Here is a 25,273-nt window from a genome sequence, read left to right as displayed (position 1 = left end):
AGCTTTTGTTCTGCTTCCTGTCTTCCTGTTCCTCACCCTCTCACTCACTTCCTTTTCAACCTGCATTCTGTCTTCTTGGTGTTTGTAAGATATACCTTGTCCTGGCCATGGCTGGGGGCTCACGCCTGTAATCCTAGCACTTTGGGATGGATCACCTGAGGCCAGGAGTTCGAGACCAGCCTGGCCAACGTGGCAAAACCCCATCTCTACTAAGAATACGAAAATGGGCCAGACGTGGTAGTGCAGGTCTGTAATCCCAGCTACTTGGGAGGCTGGGGCAGGAGAATCACTTGAACCCAGAAGGTGGAGGTTACAGTGAGCTGAGATCGTGCCACTGCACTCCAGCCTGGAAATAGAGGAAGACTCTGTCTCAAAAAAAAAAAACCTAAAGAGCCTTTTTTTTTTTTTTTTTTTGAGACAGAGTCTTGCTCTGTCATCCAGGCTGGAGTGCAGCGGTGCAATCTCGACTCACTGCAGCCTCCGCCTCCTGGTTCTAGCAATTCTCTTGCCTCATTCTCCTGAGTAGCTGGGATTACAGGTGCATGCCACTGTGCCCGACTAATTTTTGCATTTTTTTTTAGTAAAGATGGAGTCTCACCATGTTGGTCAGGCTGGTCTCAAACTCCTGGCCTCAGGTGGTCCGTCTGCCTCAGCCTCCCAAAGTGCTGGGATTATAGGTGTGAGCCACCGCACCTGGCTTATTATTATATTTTTTTGCTGTTGGCAGCTACAACTATTTTCAGATGTGCTTCTATCTCGTGCCATTGACATGGTCACCCGGCCATCTGGAGCACCCGCATGGCTCTGGCATGCTGCGGGAGCACTGGGCCCAGCCTCCAGGCACCTAAATAAACTCTGCGTATCTCCTTTTGCTCTGGTTTTTAAGTCAGACCGGCCACGTCTTCATCTGTAGGCTCTTTCCTCTCTTCAGGCCCTGGGGCAGTGTCCTGGGTTGGATCTGGGAGCCGCCCTATCAGGCAGAGCTTCTCAGGTGATGGCCCCGGTGGGTGACCTCATCCAGTAGCTCTGTGTTTGGCTGCCTTGTGTCTGGCCATGTGGCCCTGCCAGGGCTCCAGGAAGGACACCCCTGGGTGCAACAGCACTGTGGGCCCTGGAGGTGGGGCCAGGAGTGCTCAGTGGCAGAGCTTAGCAATAGCCTTGGCTATGCCTACAAAGCACAGAGAAAGAGGAGAGAAAGGGCTGGGTGCAGTGGCTCATGCCTGTAATCCCAGCACTTTGGGAGGCCGAGGTGGGAGGATCGCTTGAGGCCAGGAGTTCAAGACCAGCCTGGGCAGCATAGCAAGACCCCATCTCTGCAAAAAAAAAAAAATAAAAATAAATCAGCCAGGTATGGTGGCACATGCCTGTAGTCCCAGCCACTCAGGAGGCTGAGGCAGGACGATGGCTTGAGTTCAGGAGTTCAAGGCTGCAGTGAGCTGTGATTGCACCACTGCACTCCAGTCTGGGCAGCAGAGCAAGATATTCTCTAAAAAATTAAAAAGAAAAGAAAAAGAAAGGAGTAGAGAACGACAGAGGAAGAGAGCCGGGGGAGGGGGAGGAGGGAGTCGCCGAGGGAGCATGAAGAGAAGATCCCTACGTCCTTGAATTCACATGGTCACGTTGGCTCTGGCTAGAATGCCAGGCATGTGTAAATGCCCTCACCATGCCCAGATAGAGGCCAACATGGAGGAGAGACCTGTCCACTCTGGGGAAAGACCCCTGGGGAGGCAGTGGGGTAGTTATATCTTTTGAGATTCAGCTAAACCTGTAAGCTTTCATTGATTCTTTTGAAAACAAAGATCTGGCCAGGCGTGGTGGCTCAAGTCTGTAATCCTAGCAGTTTGGGAGGCCGAGATGGGAGGACTGCTTGAGACGAGGAGTTTGAGAGCAGCCTGGGCAACATAGTGAGACTCTGTGTCTACAAAAAAAAGTTTAATTAGCTAGGTATGGTGGGGCATGCCTGCTGTCCCAGCTACTCAGGAGGCTGAGGCAGGAGGATCACTTGAGCCCAGGAGTTCGAGGCTGCAATGAGCTATAATTGAACCACTGCACTCCAGCCTAGGTGACTGAGCAAAACCCTGTCTCTACTTTTTAAATTCTTTTTTTTGAGACAGGGTCTCTGCTCACTGCAACCTCCATCTCCCGGGTTCAAGCCATTATCCCGCCTCAGCTACCTGAGTAGCTAAGACTACAGGTACACACCACCATGCCTGGCTAGTTTTTATATTTTTAGTGGAGATGAGGTTTCACCATGTTGACCAGCTTGATCTTGAACTCCTGGCCTCAAGTGATCTATTTTTAAATTCTTTCAAAAACAAAAAAGGCCAGGCGTGGTGGTTCATGCCTGTAATCCCAACACTTCGGGAGGCAGAGGCAGGCGGATCACCTGAAGTCAGGAGTTCGAGACCAGCCTGTCCAACATGGTGAAATCATGTCTCTACTAAAAATACAAAAATTAGCCAGGCGTGGTGGCGTGCACCTGTAGTCCCAGCTACTGGGGAGGCTGAGGCAGGAGAAAACCCGGGTGGTGGAGGTTGCAGCGAGCCAAGACCCCAAGATTGTGCCATTGCACTCCAGCCTGGGCAACAGAGCGAGACTCCGTCTCAAAAAAATAAACAAACAAAGAATAAATAGTCGCATAGGCGCAGTGGCTCACGCCTGTAATCCCAGAACTTTGGGAGGCTGAGGCGGGCGGATCACGAGGTCAGGAGTTCGATACCAGCCTGGCCAACATGACAAAACCTGTCTCTACTAAAAATACAAAAACTAGCTGGGTGTGCTGGCAGGCGCCTGTAATCCCCGCTACTCAGGAGACTGAGGCAGGAGACTTCCTTGAACCCGGGAGGTGGAGGTTGCAGTAAGCCGAGATCGCGCCACTGCACTCCAGCCTGGGTGACAGAGTGATACTCCATCTCAAAAAAAAAAAAAAAAAAAAGAATAGTCACAATAGAAGTCTCCCAGGTTTCACTTAACTCTGATGTCCCCTGGGCTGGGAGCCTGAACGCTGACCCTCGTCCTCCTGCCACAGGTTACCTCCAGCTGCTGCCATGCCCAACTCAGTGCTGTGGGCGGTGGACCTCTTCGGGAGAGTGTACACGCTGTCCACAGCCGGCCAGTACTGGGAGCTGTGCAAGGATTCCCAGCTAGAGTTCAAGCGCGTCAGCGCCACCACGCAGTGCTGCTGGGGCATTGCCTGTGACAACCAGGTCTACGTGTATGTGTGTGCCAGCGATGTCCCCATCCGCCGCCGAGAGGAGGCCTATGAGAATCAGGTAGCGACCCTCATGGTTGGAGTTGCCGAGTGGATCAGTTTGCTGGGTTATTGGTTAAAATGATGAACCACAGAAGGGAAATAGGGGCCCCAGATTCCCCACCAGTTCCTGCCTTCATTTCCTTCCTTTTACTTAAAAATCTGAGTTGCTGCCAGGCGTGGTGACTCACGCCTGTAATCCCAGCACTTTGGGAGGCTGTGGCGGGCAGATCACTTGAGCTCAGGAGTTTGAGACCAGCCTGGGCATCATGGCAAAACACTGCCTCTACAAAAAAAATCCAAGAATTAGCAGGGTATGGTGGTGCACACCTTTAGTCCCAGCTACTCAGGAGGCTGAGGCAGGAGGATCACTTGAGCCAGGGAGGTCAAAGCTGCAATGAGCCATAATCGTGCCCTGCACTCCAGCCTGGGCAACAGAGCAAGACTCTGTCCCCCTGCACCCCCCCAAAAAAATTCCAAGTTGCATAGTATCCAGGGTCTTTGAGGCTGAAGCCACTATTGTGTCCTCACCAAAGCAGGCCGGCCAGGTCCCCAAGAGGGCAGGCTCCAGTGGTTTCCGGGAGCCCAGGACAAGGTGTGCCCTCCACCACCTGTCCTGCTTAGAGCGCCGTGGCTGGCAGAAGGATTCTTTGCCCCTTGGGGCCGCGCTGATGTACTTGCTGGCTCATGATAAAGTGGCGTGGGGGTCCTCAGTCGCTGGGGAACAGGCCCTCTGCTCACTTCCTATTCTGGAGATCAATGAGGGGGCCGGCTGGGCAGGGTCAGCTGGCCCTGGAGATGCCCGGCCCGCCTGGGTTCCCGCCCAGCAGGCTTGGGTTCAAGGCCACCTCTGTGTCCCCGGCCCTCAGCGCTGGAATCCCGTGGGTGGCTTCTGTGAAAAGCTCCTGCTGAGTGACCGCTGGGCGTGGAGTGACGTGAGTGGGCTCCAGCATCGGCCGCTAGATGGGGTGGCGCTGCCCTCGCCGCACTGGGAGTGGGAGTCTGACTGGTACGTGGATGAAAATTTTGGAGGCGAACCCACCGAGAAAGGGGTAAGTGAACTCGGGACCCTCCATGACTGCCCTGTGGGGAGGGGGCGCCTAGGGCTCCTCCTGTCCTTGCTTCTGTCCCCTACACCCTGTGGTGCCCGAGCTCGGGCTTCGGGCCACGCCCTCCCTCCCAACCTTCCCCAGCTCTTCATATGCCTTCCCTGCAGAGCCTGAGAGCCCTTCCTTGGTGTTTCAGGGGTGGACGTACGCCATCGACTTTCCCGCCACCTACACGAGAGACAAGAAGTGGAATTCTTGTGTGCGGCGCCGGAAATGGATCCGGTACAGGAGATACAAGTCCCGGGACATCTGGGCCAAGGTCTCTGTGCCTGAATGTGGCTTGGGGGCAGGACAGGGCCAGGACAGACTGTGACATGCAGCCTCCTCTCCACCTTCCCCACCCGTGTGCACCGGGGGACGCCACGCCCACCTTCGAACCTGGCCTTTGAGCTGTTTCCTGTCCCGGGAACACCACGGCACTGCGTGTCCCTTTGCTTGGGAGATGGTTACACAGGGAGCCAGGCCAGGTCCAGGACAGCACAGAATTTGCCCTGACCCTGGTGTCCAAGCTGCTCTGTCCCCGACCGAGCCTCCATCTGGCACTTTGTCCTCCCCCTCAGCCAAGGGAGGCACCTCTGACTCTAGCGTTGCTCCATGAAGAATCTCCCAGCTGAGGGAGGACAGCCCTGGACCCGGGTCTTGGTGTGGCCTCCAGTGAGTGGAGACCTCCCTGGGATGTCCAGGGCTGCGAGGTGGGGCTGCCCCTGGGCCTGGGAGAAGCCAGGAGACCAGGAAGCTGGCCCTATTTTTTTTTTCTTTTTAGAGATAGGGTCTTGCTCTGTTGCCCCAACAGTGCTCTGTTGCACCCTGTTGAGTGCAGTGGTGCAGTCATAGCTCACTGTAGCCTCGAACTCCTGAGCTCAAGTAATCCTCCCACCTCAGCCTCCCTAGTAGCTGGGACTACAGGCATGCACGACCATGCCCTGTTATTTTTTAAAATTTTTGTAGAGGCTGGGTGTGGTGGCTCATGCCTGTAATCAATCCCAGCACTTGGGAGTTTGAGACCAGCCTGGCCAACATGGTGAAACCCTGTCTCTACTAAAAATGCAAAAATTAGCTGGGCACGGTGGCACGTGCCTGTAATCCCAGCTACTCAGGATGACTAAAAATACAAAAATTAGCTGAGTGTGGTGGCACGCACCTGTAATCCCAGCTACTCGGGAGGCTGAGGCAGGAGAATCACTTGAATCCAGGAGGCAGAGGTTGCAGTGAGCCGAGATCGCACCACTGCACTGCAACCTGGGCAACAGAGTGAGACCCAGTCTCAAAAAAAAATAATAAATTTTTTGTAGAGGTGGGGTCTCACTATGTTGCCCAGGCTGGCCTTGAACTCCTGACCTCAAGCAATCCTCCTGCCATGGCCTCCCAAAGCACTAGGAGGGCCAATGACTTTTGAAGACTTACACTGGCAGGGCCATCTTCTGTCATCAGCCCCGTTCTTAGGGCTGGCAACCAAGTCACCAAGATCGGGTCACTGGAAAGCCCAGAGCCGAGACCCTGCAGCGCATCTGCCTTCCACATGGGGGCAGCGGTGACCACTTGGCTGACAGAGGGAGGACGAGGCAGGGGTCCCGACAGTCCTGATGCTGCCTTCCCTGTGAATTCAGGCAGCTGCAGGCTGGGCTGGAGAGCGGACATCCGGATGGCAGGCAGGCGGGAGGTGGGTGCACGCCCAGGCGCTGACTGCTTCTCACCTCCTTGCTTCAGATCCCCTCAAAGGACGACCCCAAGGAGCTGCCCGACCCCTTCAACGACCTCTCTGTAGGGGGCTGGGAGATCACAGAGGAGCCTGTGGGCCACCTGTCAGTGTGGGCTGTGTCCCTGCAGGGCAAGGTAAGGCCAACCCCTCTCCCTGCCCCAGTTCCCCACGACTCCCACTCTGTGGGTCATGTCCTGTGCATCCCCTGGGTCTTGCTCCTCCCAGGAGCCCCGGCTCCCCGACCCCATGCCTGCTCCTGGCCTTTCTCTCCTCCGAGCCCCCTGCGTGCTGATCAGTGCCCAGCCTCGGCTCAGGCACACCAATGTGGCCTCCTCAAGACAGATTCTGAGCCCCCTGCCAGCTCCCTGCTGGTGCCTCCCAGTGTTCAGGAATAGTGTGGGGGTAGGAGTGGGGGTGACAGAAGGTGTGCCAGTGGATGGATGGGTGGTGTGTGGACAGATGGATGGATAGGTGGGTGTGTGGATGGATGGGTGGATGAGTGTGTGTGTGGATGGATGGATAGGTGGGTGGGTGTGTGGATGGGTGGGTGTGTGTGTGGATGGATGGATGGGTGGGTGTGTGTGCGGATGGATGGATGGGTGGGTGGGTGTGCGGATGGATGGATGGATGGAAGGGTGGGTGTGTGGATGGTGGGTGGGTTTGTGTGTGGATGGATGGATGGGTGGGTGGGTGTGTGAATGGATGGATGGGTGGTGGGTGTGTGGATGGACGGACGGGTGGGTGGGTATGTGCATGGATGGATGGGTGGGTGTGTGGATGGATGGATGGGTGGGTGGGTTGCGGATGGGTGGGTGGATGTGTGGATGGGTGGGTGGGTGTGTGTGTGGATGGATGAATGGGTGGGTGGGTTTGTGTGTGGATGGATGGATGGGTGGGTGGGTGTGTGAATGGATGGATGGGTGGGTGGGTGTGTGGATGGACGGACGGGTGGGTGGGTATGTGCATGGATGGATGGGTGGGTGTGTGGATGGATGGATGGTGGGTGGGTTGCGGATGGGTGGGTGGATGTGTGGATGGGTGGGTGGTGTGTGTGTGGATAGATGGATGGATGGGTGGGTGGGTTTGTGGGTGGGTGGGTGGATGGATGGATGGATGGATGGATGGATGGATGGATGTGTGTGTGGATGAGTGGGTGGGTGTGTGTGTGGATAGATGGATGGATGGGTGGGTGGGTGTGTGGATGGATGGATGGGTGGGTGGGTGTGCAGGTGGATGGATGGGTGGGTGGGTGTGCAGGTGGATGGATGGGTGGGTGGGTGTGTGGGTGGATGTATGGATGGATGAGTGGTAGGTGGATGGATAGATGGATGGATGAGTGGGTAGGTGGATGGAGGGATGGTGAGTGAGTGGGTGCGTGGGTGGGTGGGTGGGTGTGTGGATGGATGGATGGGTGGGTGGGTATGTGGATGGATGGATGGGTGGGTAGGTGTGTGGATGGATGGGTATGTGGGTGGGTGGGTGTGTGGATGGGTGGGTGGGTATGTGGATGGACGGGTGGATGGGTGGGTGGGTTGCGGATGGATAGGTGGGTGAGTGGGTGTGTGGATGCATGGGTATGTGGATGGTGGGTGGGTGGTATGTGGATGGATGGGTGGGTGTGTGGTTGGGTGTGTAGATGGATGGGTGAGTGAGTGGGTAGATGGATGGGTGGGTGGGTGTGTGGATGGATGGGTGGGTGTGTGGATGGATGGGTGGGTGGGTGTGTGTGCAGATGGATGGATGGATGGGTGTGTGGGTGGGTGTGCGGATGAATAGGTGGGTGGGTAGGTCTGTGGATGGATGGGTGGGTGTGTGGTTGGGTGTGTAGATGGGTGGGTGGGTGAGTGTATGGGTAGATGGATAGGTGGGTATATGTGTGGATGGATGGAAGGTGTGTGCAGATGGACGGATGGGTGAGTGTGCAGATGAATGGATGGATGGGTGGGTACGTGGGTGGGTAGGTGGGTGGTGGATCTGTGGCTCTTTCGAGAGAGGCAATCCTGTCTCAGGGAGTTTGTGAACTAAGCAGAGGAATCGAAGCAGCCCCCGAGGGCAGCAAAGGCCCCAAGGGTCCTGAGCTCACGGCGCTGACACTCGAGTCACAGCTTTCTGTCGCACGTCAGGATTCTTCAGTCGCTCTCGCCATGCACTGACCACAGCTCCTCAATGGGCTTAGCAGTTATCAAAAGTTGTGGGTTTTGGGCTGGGCGCGGTGGCTCAAGCCTGTAATCCCAGCACTTTGGGAGGCCGAGATGGGCGGATCATGAGGTCAGGAGATCGAGACCATCCTGGCTAACACAGTGAAACCCCGTCTCTACTAAAAATACCAAAAAAAAAAAAAAACTAGCCAGGCGAGGTGGCGGGCGCCTGTAGTCCCAGCTACTCGGGAGGCTGAGGCAGGAGAATGGCATAAACGCGGGAGACGGAGCTTGCAGTGAGCTGAGATCTGGGCACTGCACTCCAGCCTGGGCGACAGAGTGAGACTCTGTCTCAAAAAAAAAAAAAAAAGTTGTGGGTTTTGTCATAGCCCCCCTCTGCGGCCTCGTTGGCCTGGTCAAAGGCGAACACAGTTGCTTCCTCAGCCCTGTTGAAGGGCGGTGGTATGGGGCCAGGCAGACTGAGGGAGCTGGCCCAGGACTGAGCCCCTTTCGGGGGTCCACGCCCACCTGGGCGCAAAGAGAGAGAGGGGAGAACAGGGGCCGCAGAGCAGCGTTTGTTTCCCAGAATGTCAGCCGTGAGCCCGTGCTGCCTGCACCACACCTGTGGTCCATGAGAGGCGGCACCAGGACCTGGGCTTCTGTAGACGCTGGGGAGACAGAGGGGCCCTGAAGCCACCTGCTTGCAGAAGGGAGGCTCCCAGGCCTGGTGCTGCAGGGCCCACTGTAGGGGGATGGTGGCAGGATTGGGAGGCTGGGGTCCCCAGTCTGAAGACAGCCCGATGGGGAGGGTCACTTGCCCTTTCTGGATCACGAAGTGACATGCAGTCTCCCCCAGGTAAAATGAGCCAAACAGTTCGGATGCTCTGAGCCCGTTGCTCCCAGTCTTAACCATTCAGTGAAGGAAGAAAGAACTGACATCTTAGACAGTTTTATGAATGGGGGTTGGAGGTTTTCCCATTTATCCATCGGGACCTCGGCCTCCCCTAGAGCTGGGTGTCGTGAGAGCACATCGCCACAAGGGGGTGTGGGACACACGGACTGGCCGGGGTGGCCGGAGACCCCCGTGCCTGACACTGGAGTCAGGTGGTGGGTGGGTGTCCATGAGTGGGCGGGGTTGGGGGCGTCACCCCCAGCAGATGAATGGAACAAGTGTATCCCCCAGGACCGCCAGAATCCAGGCTTTGCATTTTTTGGCGGGGGTAGGGGGCAGGGAGTGAGATTTGGACGGTCAGGAGACATGAGTCCCACCCCCCACCACGCCGAGACCCCCGTGCTTGGCTGGTGGGAATGAGTTGATGCAAGTGCCATGTCCCTGTGTTGCCTCCCAGGTGTGGTACAGAGAGGACGTCAGCCACTCCAACCCCGAAGGGTCCTCCTGGTCCCTGCTGGACACCCCCGGGGAGGTGGTCCAGATCAGCTGTGGGCCCCACGACCTCCTGTGGGCCACACTCTGGGAGGGGCAGGCCCTGGTCCGGGAAGGAATCAACAGGAGCAATCCCAAAGGTGGGCAGCCCGGCCCTCCCGCCCGCACACCCTGTACTGGGGAGAAGGGTGAGGGTCACTTGCTCCCCAGCTGTCCAGGCTGATGGGGACCACTGGGGGTTTCCTGGGGGCCCGGTAGGAAGTTCCTGGTCCGTTGTGGAGCCTCCTGGATCTGAAAACGGGGTCATGCACGTCTCGGTGGGAGTCAACGTGGTCTGGGCTGTCACCAAGGACCAGAAGGTAAGACGGGGATGCTGTGTGGGGTCCCTTGAAGGCTGTTTTCTCTTCTTGCAAGTGTGGCCTAAACAGCAGGGCATGGTGGTTCACGCCTGTAATCCCAGCACCTTGGGAGGCCAAGGCCAGAGGATCACTTGAGCCCACAAATTTGAGACCAGCCTGAGCAACATAGCAAGACCCCATCTCTACAAAAAATAGTACAAATTTTAAAATTAGCCAGATGTGATGGGTGCATGCCTGTGTCCCAGCGACAAGGGAGGCTGAGGTTGGGGGATCACTTGAGCCCAGGGGTTGGAGACTGCGGTGAGCTGAGATCACACCAGTGTACTCCAGCCTAGGTGACAGAGCCAGACCCTGTCTCAAATTTAAAAAAAAAGAAAAACCCGGGCCAGGTGCAGTGGCTTATGCCTGTAATCCCAGCACTTTGGAAGGCCAAGGTGGGCAGATCGCCTGAGGTCAGGAGTTCGAGACCAGCCTGGCCAACATGGCGAAACCATTTCTCAACTAAAAATACAGAAAATTAGCCGGGCGTGGTGGCGGGCACCTGTAATCCCAGCTACTTGGGAGGCAGGAGAAATGCTTGAACCTGGGAGGCAGAGGTTGCAGTGAGCCGAGATTGCACTACAGCACTCCAGCCTGGGCAACAAGAGAGAGACTCCATCTCAAAAAAGAAAAACCCATTAGAATAAATCCGGCACCAGCCGAGCACCATGCAGTTTGTTGCTGAAATTGTTGCCAATCTCCAGGACGTTTGGTGCCGTAAAATCCTCCTCCACCCACACCCTGGTACCCAAATGCAGCAACTGAGAGTGTCACCTAATAGGCTACAACATTTCGAAGAATCAGAAGCAAATTTCCTGAAGCCCTCGGTTAACGGAGCACCTCCCCTTCCTCTAGTCAGTGCTTGTCTTTTGCATCTTATCAGCGGCAAGTCCAATAAAACCAGCCAATTTCCGACCACTCATGGAGTTTTTCTAACTGCTTGTCAAGGGGGTTTCCCTGGCCCGAGGGATGGACGGCCCACACATCTGCATCTGTATCTCCAGTGCTGAAGTTTCCAGAGTCTGAGGCCACTTCCAGCCCACAAAAATACAGACCAGACTGTCCCCCACATTGGGTCCTGGTCACCCCACTTCCCAGGGAGCACAACTTCCAAATCCCTCATATAGCAACATGCCACTTTCTTTGGATTAAATGGGCAAAATTGGATTTTTTTTTTTTATTTTTTAATTTGAGACAGAGTCTCATTCTGTTGCCCAGGCTGGGGTGCCGTGGCACAATCTCAGCTCACTGTAACTTCCACCTCCTGGATTCAAACGATTCTCCTGCCATGGCCTCCCAAGTAGCTGGGATTCCAAGCGTGCACCACCACACCCGACTAGTATTTGTAGTATTTTTTAGTAGAGGCAGGATTTCGCCATGTGTTCAGGCTGATCTCAAACTCCTGACCTCAGGTGATCCACCCGCCTCGGCCTCCCAAAGTGCTGGGATTACAGCCGTGGGCCACCGTGCCCGGCAGCATCTCAGGAATTCTAATAGCACAAGGTCTCCAGTAGGTCTGAGACTAACGGGGCCTCCCAGGCCACCGTGGAGAATGTATCAGAACAGCCGGGATGGAATGCCGGGCGGCAGGGTGGAGCATGACCAGCGGCTGAATCACAGAGCCACAGGTAGTCTGGGAAAATCTAGTGGGAGTGTGTGTATTTTTACACGTTGACATGAAAATACTTCGCTTTAATTTTAAGTATTTCTTGAAGTACTAAGAATAGACCCAAGATAGGGGTCTCATGTTTTCTAAGAATGAGCTTTTTAAAAACTCGTTTTCCTAAATAACATTATTAAGGCCGTTGTCTTTAACAGGGACCAACTCAATTCAAATAAAGCAGCCTTTTCCAAGCTGCCTTTTCCAAGGCTGGAGAATGGGCAGGCAGCTGCCAGGACACGTGTAGCTGAGGCCAGGGCACCCTCAGCCCTCGTGGGACAGAGCCAGGCGCAGGAGTTGCGGCCGGGGTGTGGGAAGAGGGACGTGGATCGTGGACAGGGGCTTCCTTGCTAAATGATGTGCGACTGCTCATTTGTGACATGAACCAAAGGATCAAATTATTCACTTGTTCTCCCCGAGGCTTAAACAAATGAACCGTCTGTCTCCCTGGCCCTCCAGGAAAGCACGTTTATTTCTGACTCCCCCAGGTGTGGTTCCGAAGAGGCGTCAACTCTCACAATCCCTGCGGCACCAGCTGGATTGAGATGGTTGGTGAGATGCTGATGGTCAACGTGGGAATGAATGACCAGGTGTGCACGGGGGTCCGCAGCCCCTGAACAGCAGGGGTCTCAGGATGAAGGTTCCTCATGCCACAAAATAGCCCGGCGACCCCTTCCCACTGTAGGAGCTCATGATGGCGGTACAGCAGGGTCCTGGCACCTCTGCACGCTCTCAGCCCACGAGGATTCCCAGGGGCTGGTTCTGCCAGGGTCCTGGGGCCCTCGCTCAGGTCAGTTTCCTGAGGCCTCAGAGTCATGAGCACAGATCTGGCCTGAGAGGTGGCAGGAAGGGGTTCCTGGAGACTGGAAGGTTTCCTTGAGAAATGTTTAGGTGAAATCAGGTGCGATGGTCACCAAGTGAAGGATGAAGCTGACCCCTAATGTGGACTCCGAGGACGGAGCTTCTCTCCTTTTTTTTTTTTTTTTTGTTTTGTTTTGAGACAGAATCTTGCTCTATCGCCCAGGCTGGAGTGCAGTGGCACCATGACGGCTCACTGCAATCTCCGCCTCACGGGTTCAAGTGATTCTCCTGCCTCAGCCTCACGAGTACCTGGGATTACAGGTGCGCACCACCACATCTGTCTAATTGTTGTATTTTTTTGTAGAGACAGGGTTTCACCATGCTGGCCAGGCAGGTCTCGAACTCCTGACCTCAAGTGATCTGCCTGCCTCGGCCTCCCAAAGTGCTGGGATTACAGGGATGAGCCACCACGCCCGGTCCGTGCAGCCTCTCTTAAGAATCACCTGCACAGTTTCACAGTGTGGCCTTCTCAGAGATAATGAGGATTGGGGACTTTTAAGACTCAAAGGGTGGGCTGGGCACCATGGCTCACGCCTGTAATCTCAAAACTTTGGGAGGCCGAGGTGACTGGATCACCTGAGGTCAGGAGTTCAAGACCAGCCTGACCAACATGGTGAAACCCCATCTCTACTAAAAATACAAAAATCAGCCAGGTGTAGTGGCACATGCCTGCAGTCCCAGCTACTCGGGAGGCTGAGGCAGAAGAATCTCTTGAACTCAGGAGGCGGAGGTTGCAGTGAGCCAAGATTGCTCCACTGCACTCCAGCCTGAACAACAGAGCAAGACTCTGTCTCCAAAAAAAAAAAAAACACTCAAAGGGTTCAGCCCCTTGCTGTCAAGGAGAGCCCGCCACTCCATTACACTGAGCAAGAAGTTCTTTCTGAGGTGCCAGGCTTCCCTCTGCTGCCATGCCCTCCTCCCACCTACCCTGGTGGCACAGCACCCAGAGGCGGGGGGAGGGGGGGTGACAGGCACCTGCTAGTGCACAGTCCGAGGCGACTCAGCTGAGTCAGAGCCGAGCCTACCAGGGCCAAGGGACAGAGATGCTGCAGCCTACCTAGCCAGGCCACCTGAGCCCTTTAGCAAACCTTACTTCTTACCCAAAGGCAGAGAGTAGGATGCCTACCCAGAGACCTTTTCCATGGAAAGTGAGGTCAGAATTAGGGTGGTTACTTTGCATCTTAAAAAAAACACCATGGCTAGGTGTGGTGGCTCACACATGTAAATCCCAGCACTTTAGGAGGCTGAGGTGGGAGGATCACTTGAACCTAGGAGTTTCAGACCAACCTGGACAATATAGTGAGACCCCATCTCTACAAAAATTAAAAAGTTAGCCAAGTGTGGTGGTGTGCACCTGTAGTCCTAACTACTCAGGAGGCCAAAGCAGGAGGATTGCTTGAGCCCAGGGGGTTGAGGCTGCAATGAGCCACGATTGTGCCACTGCACTCCAGCCTGGGTGACAGAGTGAGATCCTGTCTCTAAAAAAAACCAAAAACATTCCGGGCGCGGTGTCTCACGGCCGTGATCCCAGCACTTTGGGAGGCCGAAGCGGGTGGATCACCTGAGGTCAGGAGTTTGAGACCAGCTTGACCAACATGGTGAAACCTCATCTCTACTAAAAATACAAAAATTAGCTGGGCGTGGTAGCACGTGACTGTAATCCCAGCTACTCTGGAGGCTGAGGCAGGAGAATCGGTTGAATCTGGGAGGCGGAGGTTACAGTGAGCCGAATCACACCACTGCACTCCAGCCTGGCGACAGAGCAAGACTCCATCTAAACAAACAAACAAACAAACAAACAAAAAAAGCCTTAGCTGGGTGTGGTGATGGGAGCCTGTAATCCCAGCTACTTGGGAGGCTGAGGCAGGAGAATCACTTGAGCCCTGGAGGCAGAGGTTTCAGTGAGCCGAGGTTGGGCCACTGCACTCCAGCCTGGGCAACAGAGCAAGACTCTGTCTCAACAACAAAAACAAAAGCAACAAAACCAGGACCACCTCTGGGTTCACGGGGACATCTGCTTCCCACCAGAGGGCACACGCAGGACAGGGAGGCAGGTGAAACTCACTTCCTAATAGAGCGTCCCCCAGCCCGGCCACTTTGCCTGGACCTAGTCACCTTGAAAGCCTGGCTCTGCCTGAGGACAGGGAGATGGGACCAGGTCGCAGCTTCTCCTGAGCCCCCTTCCAGCATTTGACTTCTGTGCCCACCACACAGCCCCACCATGGACCTTCCCAGCCCACACACACCTGCATATGGGGGACCCTGCCTGCATTCTGCAACCCCAGGAAGCGAGAAGAGCCCCCGGGCCTGTGCCCCGCTTCCTCAGAACAGAGCCTCTCTCTTCCAGGTGTGGGGCATTGGCTGTGAGGACCGAGCTGTGTACTTCCGGCAGGGCGTCACCCCCAGCGAGCTCAGCGGGAAGACCTGGAAGGCCATCGTCGCGGCCCGAGAGTGTGACCGGTCACACTCCGGCAGCTCGTCTAGCCTCCTCAGGTGACCAGGGACGGCAGGCTGTGCAGGAGCCAGGCTGGGACGGGCTGTCTGAGCCTAGGTGGTCACGTCCAGAAGAGTCTGCCACCTGCCCCACTGGGTCCCGGGACTTGTCCCAGGCAGGAGAAAATGAGTCTTCACTCACAAGAGCCACAAGAGCCGAAGCCCTCCTGCCTCGGTCCCACAGAGAGGGGGTCCTGGGGGCAGCCTGGGGTGGCCGCTGGGGGTGTTGCACACACTCTGGGCTGCTGGTGGTGGCACTGGGAGCAGGGTAAGGCTGGGCCGTCGTGAGGGAGGTGAGGCTCGACCCTGACGTGGGTTGCCCCATTGGGTCCAAAGGCTGAAGATCTGGGGCAGAAACGGTTCTCTGCGATGGAAGGAAGGACCCCTCTGTCCAGGGGAAACAAGGACGGAACACAGGGTCTCTGCCTAGCCTGCAGCAGTGGTCTCAGACTCAGGCACCAGGGTTGCCTGGAGGGTTTGTTCAGACTTTGATCTCCGGGTCTCACCCCGAGTTTCTGTTGGAGACTTAGTATTTCTCACCAGCCCCTGGGTGATGCCGCTGCAGTTCTGGGGCCGCACCTGGGGGTCCGTGGGTCTAAAGAGCGTGGACAAGCCCCAGCTCTGCCCACCGGCCATGAGAGCACAGGCAGGCGACTCCGTGGATGAGCTGGGGACAGCTCAGCTCTGCAGTGGCAATGTTCACATCACGGGCGTGGATGGAGATGGCGCTCAGGGCCCAGGCTCTGCAGCCGTCCACGTTCCCACCTGTAGCTGTGACCCTCCCCAGCCCCTGGTCCATACCCCTCTGTGCCCTGAGCCTGGTGGTCGCCACCCTGCTGTGCTGTCAGCCCAGAGGGTCAGGGAGGATGGCCAGGGCAGGCGTTTGCTCGTGTGTCACCTGAGGGTTTAGTCTGCTCAGATGGTAGGTGGCTTTTTGTTTTGTTTTGAGACAGTCTCACTGTGTCATCCAGGCTAGAGTGCAGTGGCATGATCATGGCTCACTGCAGCCTCAAACTCCTGGACCCAAGTGATCCTCCCACCTCAGCCTCCCAAGTAGCTGGGATTACAGGTGTTCACCACCACACCTGGCTAATTCTTGTATTTTTAGTAGAGATGGAGTTTCACCATGTTGGCCAGGCTGGTCTTGAACTCCTGACCTCAAGTGACTCTCCCACCTCTGTCTCCCAAAGTGCTGGGATTACAGGCGTGAGCCACCACACCGGGCCAGCTGGTAGTTCTTTTGTTTGTTTGTTTGTTTTTTGTTTTGTTTTGAGACGGATTCTCGCTCTGTTGCCCAGGCTGGAGTGCTGTGGCACGATCTCAGCTCACTGCAAGCTCCACCTCCCAGGTTCACGCCAATCTCCTGCCTCAGCCTCCCGAGCAACTGGGAGTACAGGCGCCCGCCACCACACCCAGCTAATTTTTTGTATTTTTAATAGAGATGGGGTTTCACCGTGTTAGCCAGGATGATCTCGAGCTCCTAACTTTGTGATCGGCCCGCCTCAGCCTCCGGAAGTGCTGGGTGTGAGCCACCATGCCTGGCCCCAGCTGGTAATTCTTTTTTTTTTTTTTTGAGATGGAGTCTCGCTCTGTCGCCCAGGCTGGAGCGCAGTGGCGCTATCTCGGCTCACTGCAAGCTCCGCCTCCCGGGTTCACGCCATTCTCCTGCCTCAGCCTCCCGAGTAGCTGGGACTACAGATGCCCACCACCACGCCCGGCTAGTTTTTTGTATTTTTTAGTAGAGACGGGGTTTCACGATGTCAGCCAGGATGGTCTCGATCTCCTGACCTCGTGATCTGCCCGTCTCGGCCTCCCAAAGTGCTGGGATTACAGGCTTGAGCCACCGCGCCCGGCCACCAGCTGGTAATTCTTAAACTGGAAAGTACATGAGAATCAGCTGAGAAGCTTCAAAAACTACAGATGCCAAATCTTTATAACTTTGAGGTTAGCAGTGACTTCTTAGACATGACACCAAAAGCCTAGGCAATGAGGAAATACAGATAAATTGGACTTCATCAAAATTAAAAACTTTTGTGAATCAAAGGACATTATCAAGAGAGTGAAAAGTCAATGGAAGGAAGGCAAGGCTGGGTGCAGTAGCTCACACCTGCGATCCCAGCACTTTGGGAGGCCAAAGCGGGAGGGTCGCTTGAGCCCAGGAATTCAAGGTCAGCCTGGACAACATAGTGAGACCCCATCTCTGCAAGAAGTTTTTAAAAAAATTATCTGGGTGTAGTGGCATGTGCCTGTAGATGAGGCAGAGATGGGAGGATCCCATGAGCCCAGGAGGTCGAGGCTGCAATGAGCTATGGTCACTTCACTACCCTCCAGCCTGGGTGACAGAGAAAGACTCTGTCTCAAAAAAAATAAAAATAAAAAAAATAACAAATGCTAGTGAGAACATGGAGAAATTGGAACCGTTCTACACTGCCGGTAGGAGTGTGAAATGGTACAGCGACTGTGGAGAACAATTTAGCAATTCCTGAAGACGTGAAACCCCGAACTGCCATGTGAGCCAGTGCTGGGTGTACACCCAAGAGACTTGAAAACACATGTTTTAGTCCATTTTGTGTTGCTATAAGGGAATCCTGAGGCTGGGTCTTTTATAAAGAAAAAAGGTTTATGGTCAGGCACGGTGGCTGAAGCCTGTAATCCCAACACTTTGGGAGACCGAGGCCAGTGGATTACTTGATGTCAGCGGATCACTTGAGGTCAGCGGATCACTTGAGGTCAGGAGTTCAAGACCAGCTTGGCCAACATGGTGAAACCCCATCTCTACTAAAAATACAAAAGTCAGCCAGGCGTGGTGGTGCATGCCTGTAATCTGTCAGCTACTCAGGAGGCAGAGGTAGGAGAATCTCTTGAACCTGGGAGGTGGAGGTTGCAGTGAGCCAAGTTTGCACCACCGCACCGCAGCCTGGGTGACAGTGAGACTCCGTCTCAAAAAAAAAAAAAAAAAAAGAAATATTAATTCCAGATCTTCACCCTCAGATATGTCGATGTGATTGGTCTGCAGGGTGGTCCAGGTGTCAGCTTTCTGGAAGCAGGTGCTGATGTATATCTTGCACAGAGGAAGAGACAGTTCAGGGAGGTTCTGACTTGCCCAGGTTTCCACAGGCAGTCATGGTGGAGCACGCTGGACAGGGCTTGCCTGGTAGCACCTGTTCCCCTGCAAGGGAGTGACAGGTCTGCCCTGATTTGTCCCTAGTGCCGGCTGCTTCTTCGGTGACGAGGTGAGGGGCAGTGGCGAATCTGCCCCCAGCGATACTGATGCCTCCTCAGAAGTCGAGAGACCGGGGCCTGGCCAGCCTCTCCCTGCAGAGCCTCTAGACGATTCCAAGAATCCCACGGGGAGCTCAGCCTCGGGCCCAGGGGCTGGCAGGACTGCAGAAGATACCGCGGAGGATGCCTGCCCAGCCGAGGGCAGTGGAGAGGCCGGACCCAACACACACCCCGGCCCCGCCCCCACCCCGGCCGAGCTGCCCTGGACCAGTATTGACCTCAAGGAGCCCAAGAAAGTGCCCAGCCACTCGGCCACTGGCTTCCCCGAGACCACCAGCCTCTCCTCGCTGGGGCTCCTCCCACTGGGCTTGGAGGAGCCGTACGGGGTGGATGACCACCCGCTGTGGGCCTGGGTATCGGGAGGCGGCTGCGTGGTGGAGGCATGTGCCATGCCCAGGTGGTTCACTGTCCAAGCGGGTAAGGGCTCCTGCAGGGCCTGGGGGCAACCACATGGCCAGGTGCCCTGGGGGTGTGGGGTGTGGGAGGAGACCGGGGTTGGGGGGCTCGGGCAGGCCTGCTGTCCTCCCTGGATGCCTCACTGTGCTCAGCAGCCCTGAGCCAGACGTTGGGCTCCTCTGTGGCCTCCAGAGACCAGCCTGAGGCTGTCAGGACCTGGAAGCACAGTGGCCAATGCCTCTTCCGCTGTCTGCAGCCCGTCCCCTGTGCTAGCAGTGGTGGCCACTTTCCAGGCTGAATTACTGGGGGAGAGCAACTTGTCCATCAGGGCGAAGGGTGGAAGGAGGCTTAACAGAGAGCATAGGTTTTGACCTAGAAAGGGCTGATTTGTTGGAGGGGAGCGCCGTGGCTTCCTGCCCAGCTGCGGGCAGGACGGTGCCCCGGCCCTGAAGCTCTGCCTGCCCCACAGGCCTGTCTCCCTCGGTGCAGACGCTGTCCCTGTCCATCACACCGGCCCAGACTGCTGCCTGGAGGAAGCAGATCTTCCAGCAGCTCACAGAAAGAACCAAGCGGGAGCTGGAGAACTTCAGACACTACGAGCAGGCTGTGGAGCAGGTGGGCACCCCGGTGGCCGCGCACACATTTTTTTTTTTTCCAACAATCATTCATTGAGCGCCTGCTGTGTACCACCTCTGAGAGAAACAGATGGATGCTTCCATCCTGCTGTCCATCCGTCTCCCACGCAGATGCGGGCATAGAGAAAGGAGAAAGGAGCTCAGGGTTCCTTCGTCCATCCTGAAGACTTTGGTTCAGGCTGTGTTCCGGGCTCATTGGAGGCCCTGGGGACCCAGAGATGACAGCAACCTCAGAGGGTGGTGGGTGGGGAGGGGAGGGTGGCCAGGGAGGGGAACCACGGCATCCTCTCCCTGCTGGAGGGAACCCCAGGCGCCCAGGGGTGCAGTGTGTGATTGCAAGGAGTTAGCACAGAGGGCGGCCAGAGACCCCACCCCTGGACCGACCCTGCTTCTGCCCCGCTGTCCTGTGTCAGAGCCTGGCCCTCAGAGGCTCACAGTCAAGTGTGGGGGTGACAGGGAAGTCACACAGAGCGTGTGACCCTCCTCATTCCAAGGGCCGCTGGACACAAGCAGGCTGTGGTTGGGGCTCTAGCTCGCCGCTGGCTCACTGTTTGACGCCAGGCCAGGCCGGGAACCTCCTGAGCCTGTTTCCCCATTCAGAAGGCGGGCTGCTAGTGCCCACTCCCTGGCTGTTTGAGAGAGAGGAGGTTGTACAGAACAGCCCTGGCTTTCAACCTGCACCTGTTGGGTGTCCGGCAGCGTCACTGTTGTCATTAGCCTGGGGGGAGCTGGGCTGAGAGCTGGGAGTGCCGAGTGGGCCCTACCCCAGCCCTGCCTCCTCCTCTGGGCACCCCCGTCCCCGCTCTCCTCCCCTTGCACCCCGGGCCTGCCTGTGACGGTGTCCCCTGCCCCGGCCCGCGCAGTCGGTGTGGGTGAAGACCGGGACGCTGCAGTGGTGGTGCGACTGGAAGCCCCACAAGTGGGTGGACGTGCGCGTGGCCCTGGAGCAGTTCACGGGGCATGACGGCGCCCGGGACAGCATCCTCTTCATCTACTACGTGGTCCACGAGGAGAAGAAGGTGCCCGCAGGTCCCACAGAAGATGGAGCCAGGGAGGGGACACGGGGCTGGGGTGCCAGGGGAGGGGTACAGAAATGGGGGTGCCCAGGGGAGGTAGTAAAGAAATGAAGTACCAAGGGAGGGGGCAGAGCTGGGGGTACCCAGGGGAAGGGGCAGGGCCAGGGGTGCCAGGAGAGAGGGTGTCCGAGGGCAGGGTCCCAGGGTGAAGCACAGTGAGGGTGACCCTCCAGAGGCCTCCTGCCCTGGGTGACAGCCCTGCCGGGCGCCTGCTGTGTGAACAGTACACCCACATATTCCTGAACGAGGTGGTGGCGCTGGTCCCAGTGCTCAATGAGACCAAGCACTCCTTTGCCCTGTACACCCCCGAGCGGACACGGCAGAGGTGGCCGGTGCGTCTGGCTGCCGCCACCGAGCAGGACATGAATGACTGGGTGAGTGGGCGATGGTCCCCTTGGGCTGGGGGAAGGGACAGCCACGGTGGGGCGGCCTGGCCTGGCCTGCTCAGCAGTGACCAGTGTTGTGCCACGCCAGCTCGCCCTGCTCAGCCTGTCCTGCTGCGAGAGCCGGAAGGTGCAGGGCCGCCCGTCCCCACAGGCCATCTGGTCCATCACCTGCAAGGGGGACATCTTCGTGAGCGAGCCCAGCCCCGACCTGGAGGCCCATGAGCACCCCCTGCCCTGCGACCAGATGTGAGTGGGCTGCACTCCGGGTGGGGCCTGGGGCCTGGCCTCACCCAGAGCTTATGGTTACAGAAGGGGGGTCCAGGAGACTGGAGTCCATGCAGGGCCAAGCTTCTCGCTGACCAGCCAGAAGCACAGCCACTGGTTCCCAGGCCCCCAAGTCCCCTGGGCCTGTCCAAAGACCCCAAGAGGGGGAACCAGAAGCCCCACTGGGCCCAGGGTGGGTCAGTGCCGCCCAGGAGCCTCTGAGCTTCGGGAGGAATGTGGAGTGTGGGTGAGGGGCGCAGTTCTCCACCCCAGGGGGCTTCCAGGCCCTGGCAAAGCAGCCACATCTCTCCACCTGCCCAGGGCACAGACCCGGTGCTCAGCCACCTCCAGCTCCAGCTGAGGCCCTGCTGCAGGGGCCGTCCGGGGCCTGGGGGCAGAGAGGAGAGAACTACTGGGGGAGGAGAGTTTGGGGGCATAGTCAAGGCAGAGCTGGTGGGGTTTGAAGTCCAGCGGGAGTGGGCAGAGAGAGGACTTGATGTTTGGCACTGGGAAGTGCCCGTGGAGACAGGACCTGGGGGACTCAGGGTAGCCAGGTTGGAGTCGGGTGAGGGCAGGGCTGGACGCACAAGCCTAGGAGGCATTGTTCTGTTGGGGACATTGACAGCCACAGGCGGGGCTAGGCAGGTTGGCTCACACCTGCAGTCTCGTCACTTGGGGAGGCTGAGGTAGGAGGATCACTTGAGGTCAGAAGTTCAAGACCAGCCTGGGAAACATAGCCAGACTCATCTCTACCAAAAAAAAAAAATCAAAAAATTAGCAAGTCATGGTGTCATGCACCTGTGGTCCCAGCTACTTGCAGGGCTGAGGTGGGAGGATCACTTGAGCCCAGGAGTTCTAGGCTTCAGTGAGGTATAATCACACCCCACACCATGGCACTCCAGCCTGGGCAACACAGTGAGACCCTGTCTCAGAAAAAAAAAAAAGCCACAAAGGGGGAACGAGTTTCCCTGGGGGGGGGGGTCTGAGCTGAGTCCTGAGGAGGAGGACCCAGCCGCGGACATGGGGGCTATGATTCTGTCCCCTGTGGGACAGAGAGGCTGCCCCAGGGGGTCTCCCCAAGCCGACGAGGTCCTGGGCTTCATGACCCGTGGGCACTGGAGCTGGGGACATAGTGAGCCAGAAGCCCTGGCTGCAGGAGAGGACAGCAATATCCTGTCAGAGGATTCAGACCGCCTCTGGTGACAGTGACAGTGACGGGGCCTCGGCCACAGGAGGCTGACCTGCACCAGCTGCAGCCTGCACTCTGCCCATCCAGGAGGCCATGCTGTGGTGGCGCCGCCTCCTGCCGACACCCTGGAAGCCCAAGGGCTGTGCTGTCACTCATGCAGAGGATTAGACGTCACGTCTGGCCCTGCTGTGTGACATTCAAGCCTGGCTGCACCTGCCACCGTGGCCAGCCCGTTCCCCCAGGTCCCAGACCCCAAGGGGCCCTGTGAAACATGCCGCTGGCCTCATCCCCTCCGTGTCACCGTGGGGATGAGGTGGGTGGGTTCCAGAAGACTCCCAGCCCGTGGAGGGGTCTGACCTGCACAGCCCCAGTGCCAAGACCCTGCACCTCTCGTGGGCTGAATCTCTTTAGTGTTGATTAATATGAACATGGAGGTCAGGCAGGGTGGATGGTCTGTGCTTGGAGACCAAGGAGGGCTGAGAAAATCCCAGAACCACGGGAGGCCATGGAACAAGAGGGCGGCCAGGCAGGGTTGGAAGGTGGGGCCTGAGGGGTTTCCTCCTGCCCTCTCCCATCCTTCCAGGTTCTGGCGGCAGATGGGAGGCCACCTGCGGATGGTGGAGGCCAACAGCCAGGGCGTGGTGTGGGGCATCGGCTATGACCACACGGCCTGGGTGTACACAGGTGGCTATGGAGGTGGCTGCTTCCAAGGTGAGGGCAGCCCGTGGGGCCCCCCCGCCCGGAGCCTTCCTGGGCATTCTTTCCTCTAGTCCCCGTCTGGGTTCCCTGCCCAAGGCCAGGGCTACTGTCCCAGTGTTCACACTCGGCTAACAGCTGGCTGACAGGTGACCTTCACCACTGCCAGCCTCCACCCAGGATGGTCCCTGCCAGTACCCCCCCGAGCTGAGGGCCTCAAAGGTTCCAGTGAGGCAGCGGCCAAGGCCCCCCAGCGTGTCCGACCCCTCAATTTCAGGGCATTAGGTGGGCTTTTCCTTCAGGGTAGACACTCGCTGAACTTCTGTGGACCCCCAAATTCTAGGCCAGGGTCCCTCTGTTCCTACTGGAAAACGAAGGCAGAAACGGACACTGAAACGGGGCGTTCCAGGCCACAGCCCACATGCCCCATGGGGGAACAGCTAACCCCAGAGAACTGTGGTCTCTTGACACGTCGGGAACGCGTATCCAAGCAGGCTTTCCAGCTTCCCTGTGTGTGAGGCAGGAATGGCCTCTGTCTTCACGTCACAAGTGAGGGAGCCGGGGCTCATGGACGTTACGTTGACTGTCCCAGGTTCCTTTGGTAACACAGAGTGAGCTGGGTGGGCCTCAGGCCTCCCTGGCGCTAAATAGAGGGCAAGGTGGGAAGAGGTGCTGCAGGGGTGTGGATGGGAGGTTTGATGCACAGTGGGCTGTGCTCATCAAGGTTGTGCAGTCCCAGAATAATCACAGGCCCGGAGGCGAGAAACCCAAGCCAGGCCGGCCCCGTGAGATAAGCTCAACATGACTGTTTGCCCCTCTCCGCTGACCTGGCTCCAGCCCGCCCTCCCAGCCTCTCTGGGAATCTGTGCTTCAGACGGAATGCCAGAGTCCCAAGCAGAGCCCATGTGGCCTCGGTCCCAGCAGCCACCTCTCCCCGCAGGCCTGGCCAGCAGCACCAGTAACATCTACACGCAGTCAGACGTGAAGTGTGTTCACATCTATGAGAACCAGCGCTGGAACCCTGTGACAGGCTACACCAGCAGGTAAGTGGCACAGGTGCCCAGCCAGGATGCTGCCTGGCACAGGCCTTAGTCCTGGCAAAACCAGGACAGCAGCATCCTCCGTAGCGTGGAGTCCAGTAGAGCCTGGCGTCAGGTCCCCAGCAGGGAACTAACCAGATCTTATCGCTCACTGAGATTTCTTTGTCCTTGAATCTTGTTTTTTGGTTTTTTGTTTTGTTTTTGTTTTGATACAGTCTCTCTCTGTCGCCCAGGCTGGAGCGCAGTGGCCGGATCTCAGCTCACTGCAACCTCCGCCTCTTGGGTTCACGCCATTCTCCTGCCTCAGCCTCCCGAGTAGCTGCGATTACAGGTGCCCGGCACCACGCCTGGCTAATTTTTTGTATTGTTAGTAGAGATGGGGTTTCACCATGTTGGCCAGATTGGTCTTGAACTCTTGACCTCAAGTGATCTGCCCACCTTAGCCTCCCAAAGTGCTGGGGTTATAGGCGTGAGCCACCGCGCCCAGCCGAAAGTCTCTAACTATATTGACAAAGTTTCTACTTCCAATACAGGTATGTAATTCCTTCTTAGTAAGATTCTGTTCCTGATTCAAGAACCAGAGATAGAAGAAAGAAAGGTTTTGTAATTTTTTTTTTTTTTTTCTGAGACACAGTCTCGCCCTGTCGCCCAGGCTGGAGTGCAGTGGCGTGATCTTGGCTCACTGCAAGCTCCGCCTCCCGGGTTCAAGCGATTCTCCTGCCTCAGACTAACAGATAGCTGGGATTACAGGTGCGTTCCACCATGACGGGCTAATTTTTGTATTTTTAGTAGAGACGGGGTTTCACCGTATTGGTCCGGCTGGTCTCGAACTCCTGACCTCATGATCCCCCTGCCTCAGCCTCCCAAAGTGCTGGGATTACAGGCTTGAGCCACCGCACCCGGCTGCCTGGCCTGTACATTTCTATACTGGAGCTTTGACATCTTTTATTAGATGGTATTTCATATGTTTGGACACTATTATAAGTGGCATATTCCAAGTTTTAAATTTCTTTTTTTTTTTAACTTTTTGAGGCTGCCTGAAGAAATGCCATTCATTTCCTCTCCTGGTTTTCTTTGTTTTTGTTTTGTTTTGTTTTTTGAGACAGTCTCACTCTGTCGCCCAGGCTGGAGTGCAGTGGCTTGATCTTGGCTCACTGCAGCCCTTGCCTCCCGGGTTCAAGCCATTCTCCTACCTCAGCCTCCCGAGTAGTTGGGATTACAGGCGCCCGCCACCATACCTGGCTAATTTTTGTATTTTTAGTAGAGACAGGATTTCACCATGTTGGTCAGGCTGGTCTCCAACTCCTGAACTCCCGA

General features: G+C 56.7%; 1 protein-coding gene across 7 annotated transcripts in view; it reads left to right on the top strand.

The window, feature by feature from the left end:
• The window catches only part of TECPR1 (tectonin beta-propeller repeat containing 1), a 41,854-nt gene that overhangs the window by 4,487 nt on the left and 12,094 nt on the right, over window positions 1-25,273 (top strand). For 5 of the 7 annotated variants that reach the window (XM_033195017.1, XM_033195020.1, XM_033195023.1 and 2 more), the window contains 15 exons: window positions 3,029-3,272; window positions 4,120-4,302; window positions 4,496-4,618; window positions 6,067-6,192; window positions 9,546-9,720; window positions 9,839-9,939; window positions 12,127-12,228; window positions 14,847-14,992; window positions 18,201-18,691; window positions 19,140-19,285; window positions 20,169-20,324; window positions 20,606-20,755; window positions 20,853-21,013; window positions 22,804-22,931; window positions 23,857-23,959. In XM_033195017.1, coding sequence (XP_033050908.1) covers window positions 3,029-3,272; window positions 4,120-4,302; window positions 4,496-4,618; window positions 6,067-6,192; window positions 9,546-9,720; window positions 9,839-9,939; window positions 12,127-12,228; window positions 14,847-14,992; window positions 18,201-18,691; window positions 19,140-19,285; window positions 20,169-20,324; window positions 20,606-20,755; window positions 20,853-21,013; window positions 22,804-22,931; window positions 23,857-23,959 — 2,535 coding nt within the window. The remainder of the gene's footprint in view (window positions 1-3,028; window positions 3,273-4,119; window positions 4,303-4,495; window positions 4,619-6,066; window positions 6,193-9,545; window positions 9,721-9,838; window positions 9,940-12,126; window positions 12,229-14,846; window positions 14,993-18,200; window positions 18,692-19,139; window positions 19,286-20,168; window positions 20,325-20,605; window positions 20,756-20,852; window positions 21,014-22,803; window positions 22,932-23,856; window positions 23,960-25,273) is intronic. The other 2 variants (XM_033195019.1, XM_033195018.1) reach the window with 2 other exon arrangements.

Source organism: Trachypithecus francoisi, unplaced genomic scaffold (assembly GCF_009764315.1).
Source record: "Trachypithecus francoisi isolate TF-2019V2 unplaced genomic scaffold, Tfra_2.0 Lachesis_group4, whole genome shotgun sequence".
Taxonomy (NCBI): Eukaryota; Metazoa; Chordata; class Mammalia; order Primates; family Cercopithecidae; genus Trachypithecus; species Trachypithecus francoisi.
The sequence above is the reverse complement of the archived record's forward strand: the minus strand, read 5'-3'. Positions and strand labels throughout refer to the sequence as shown.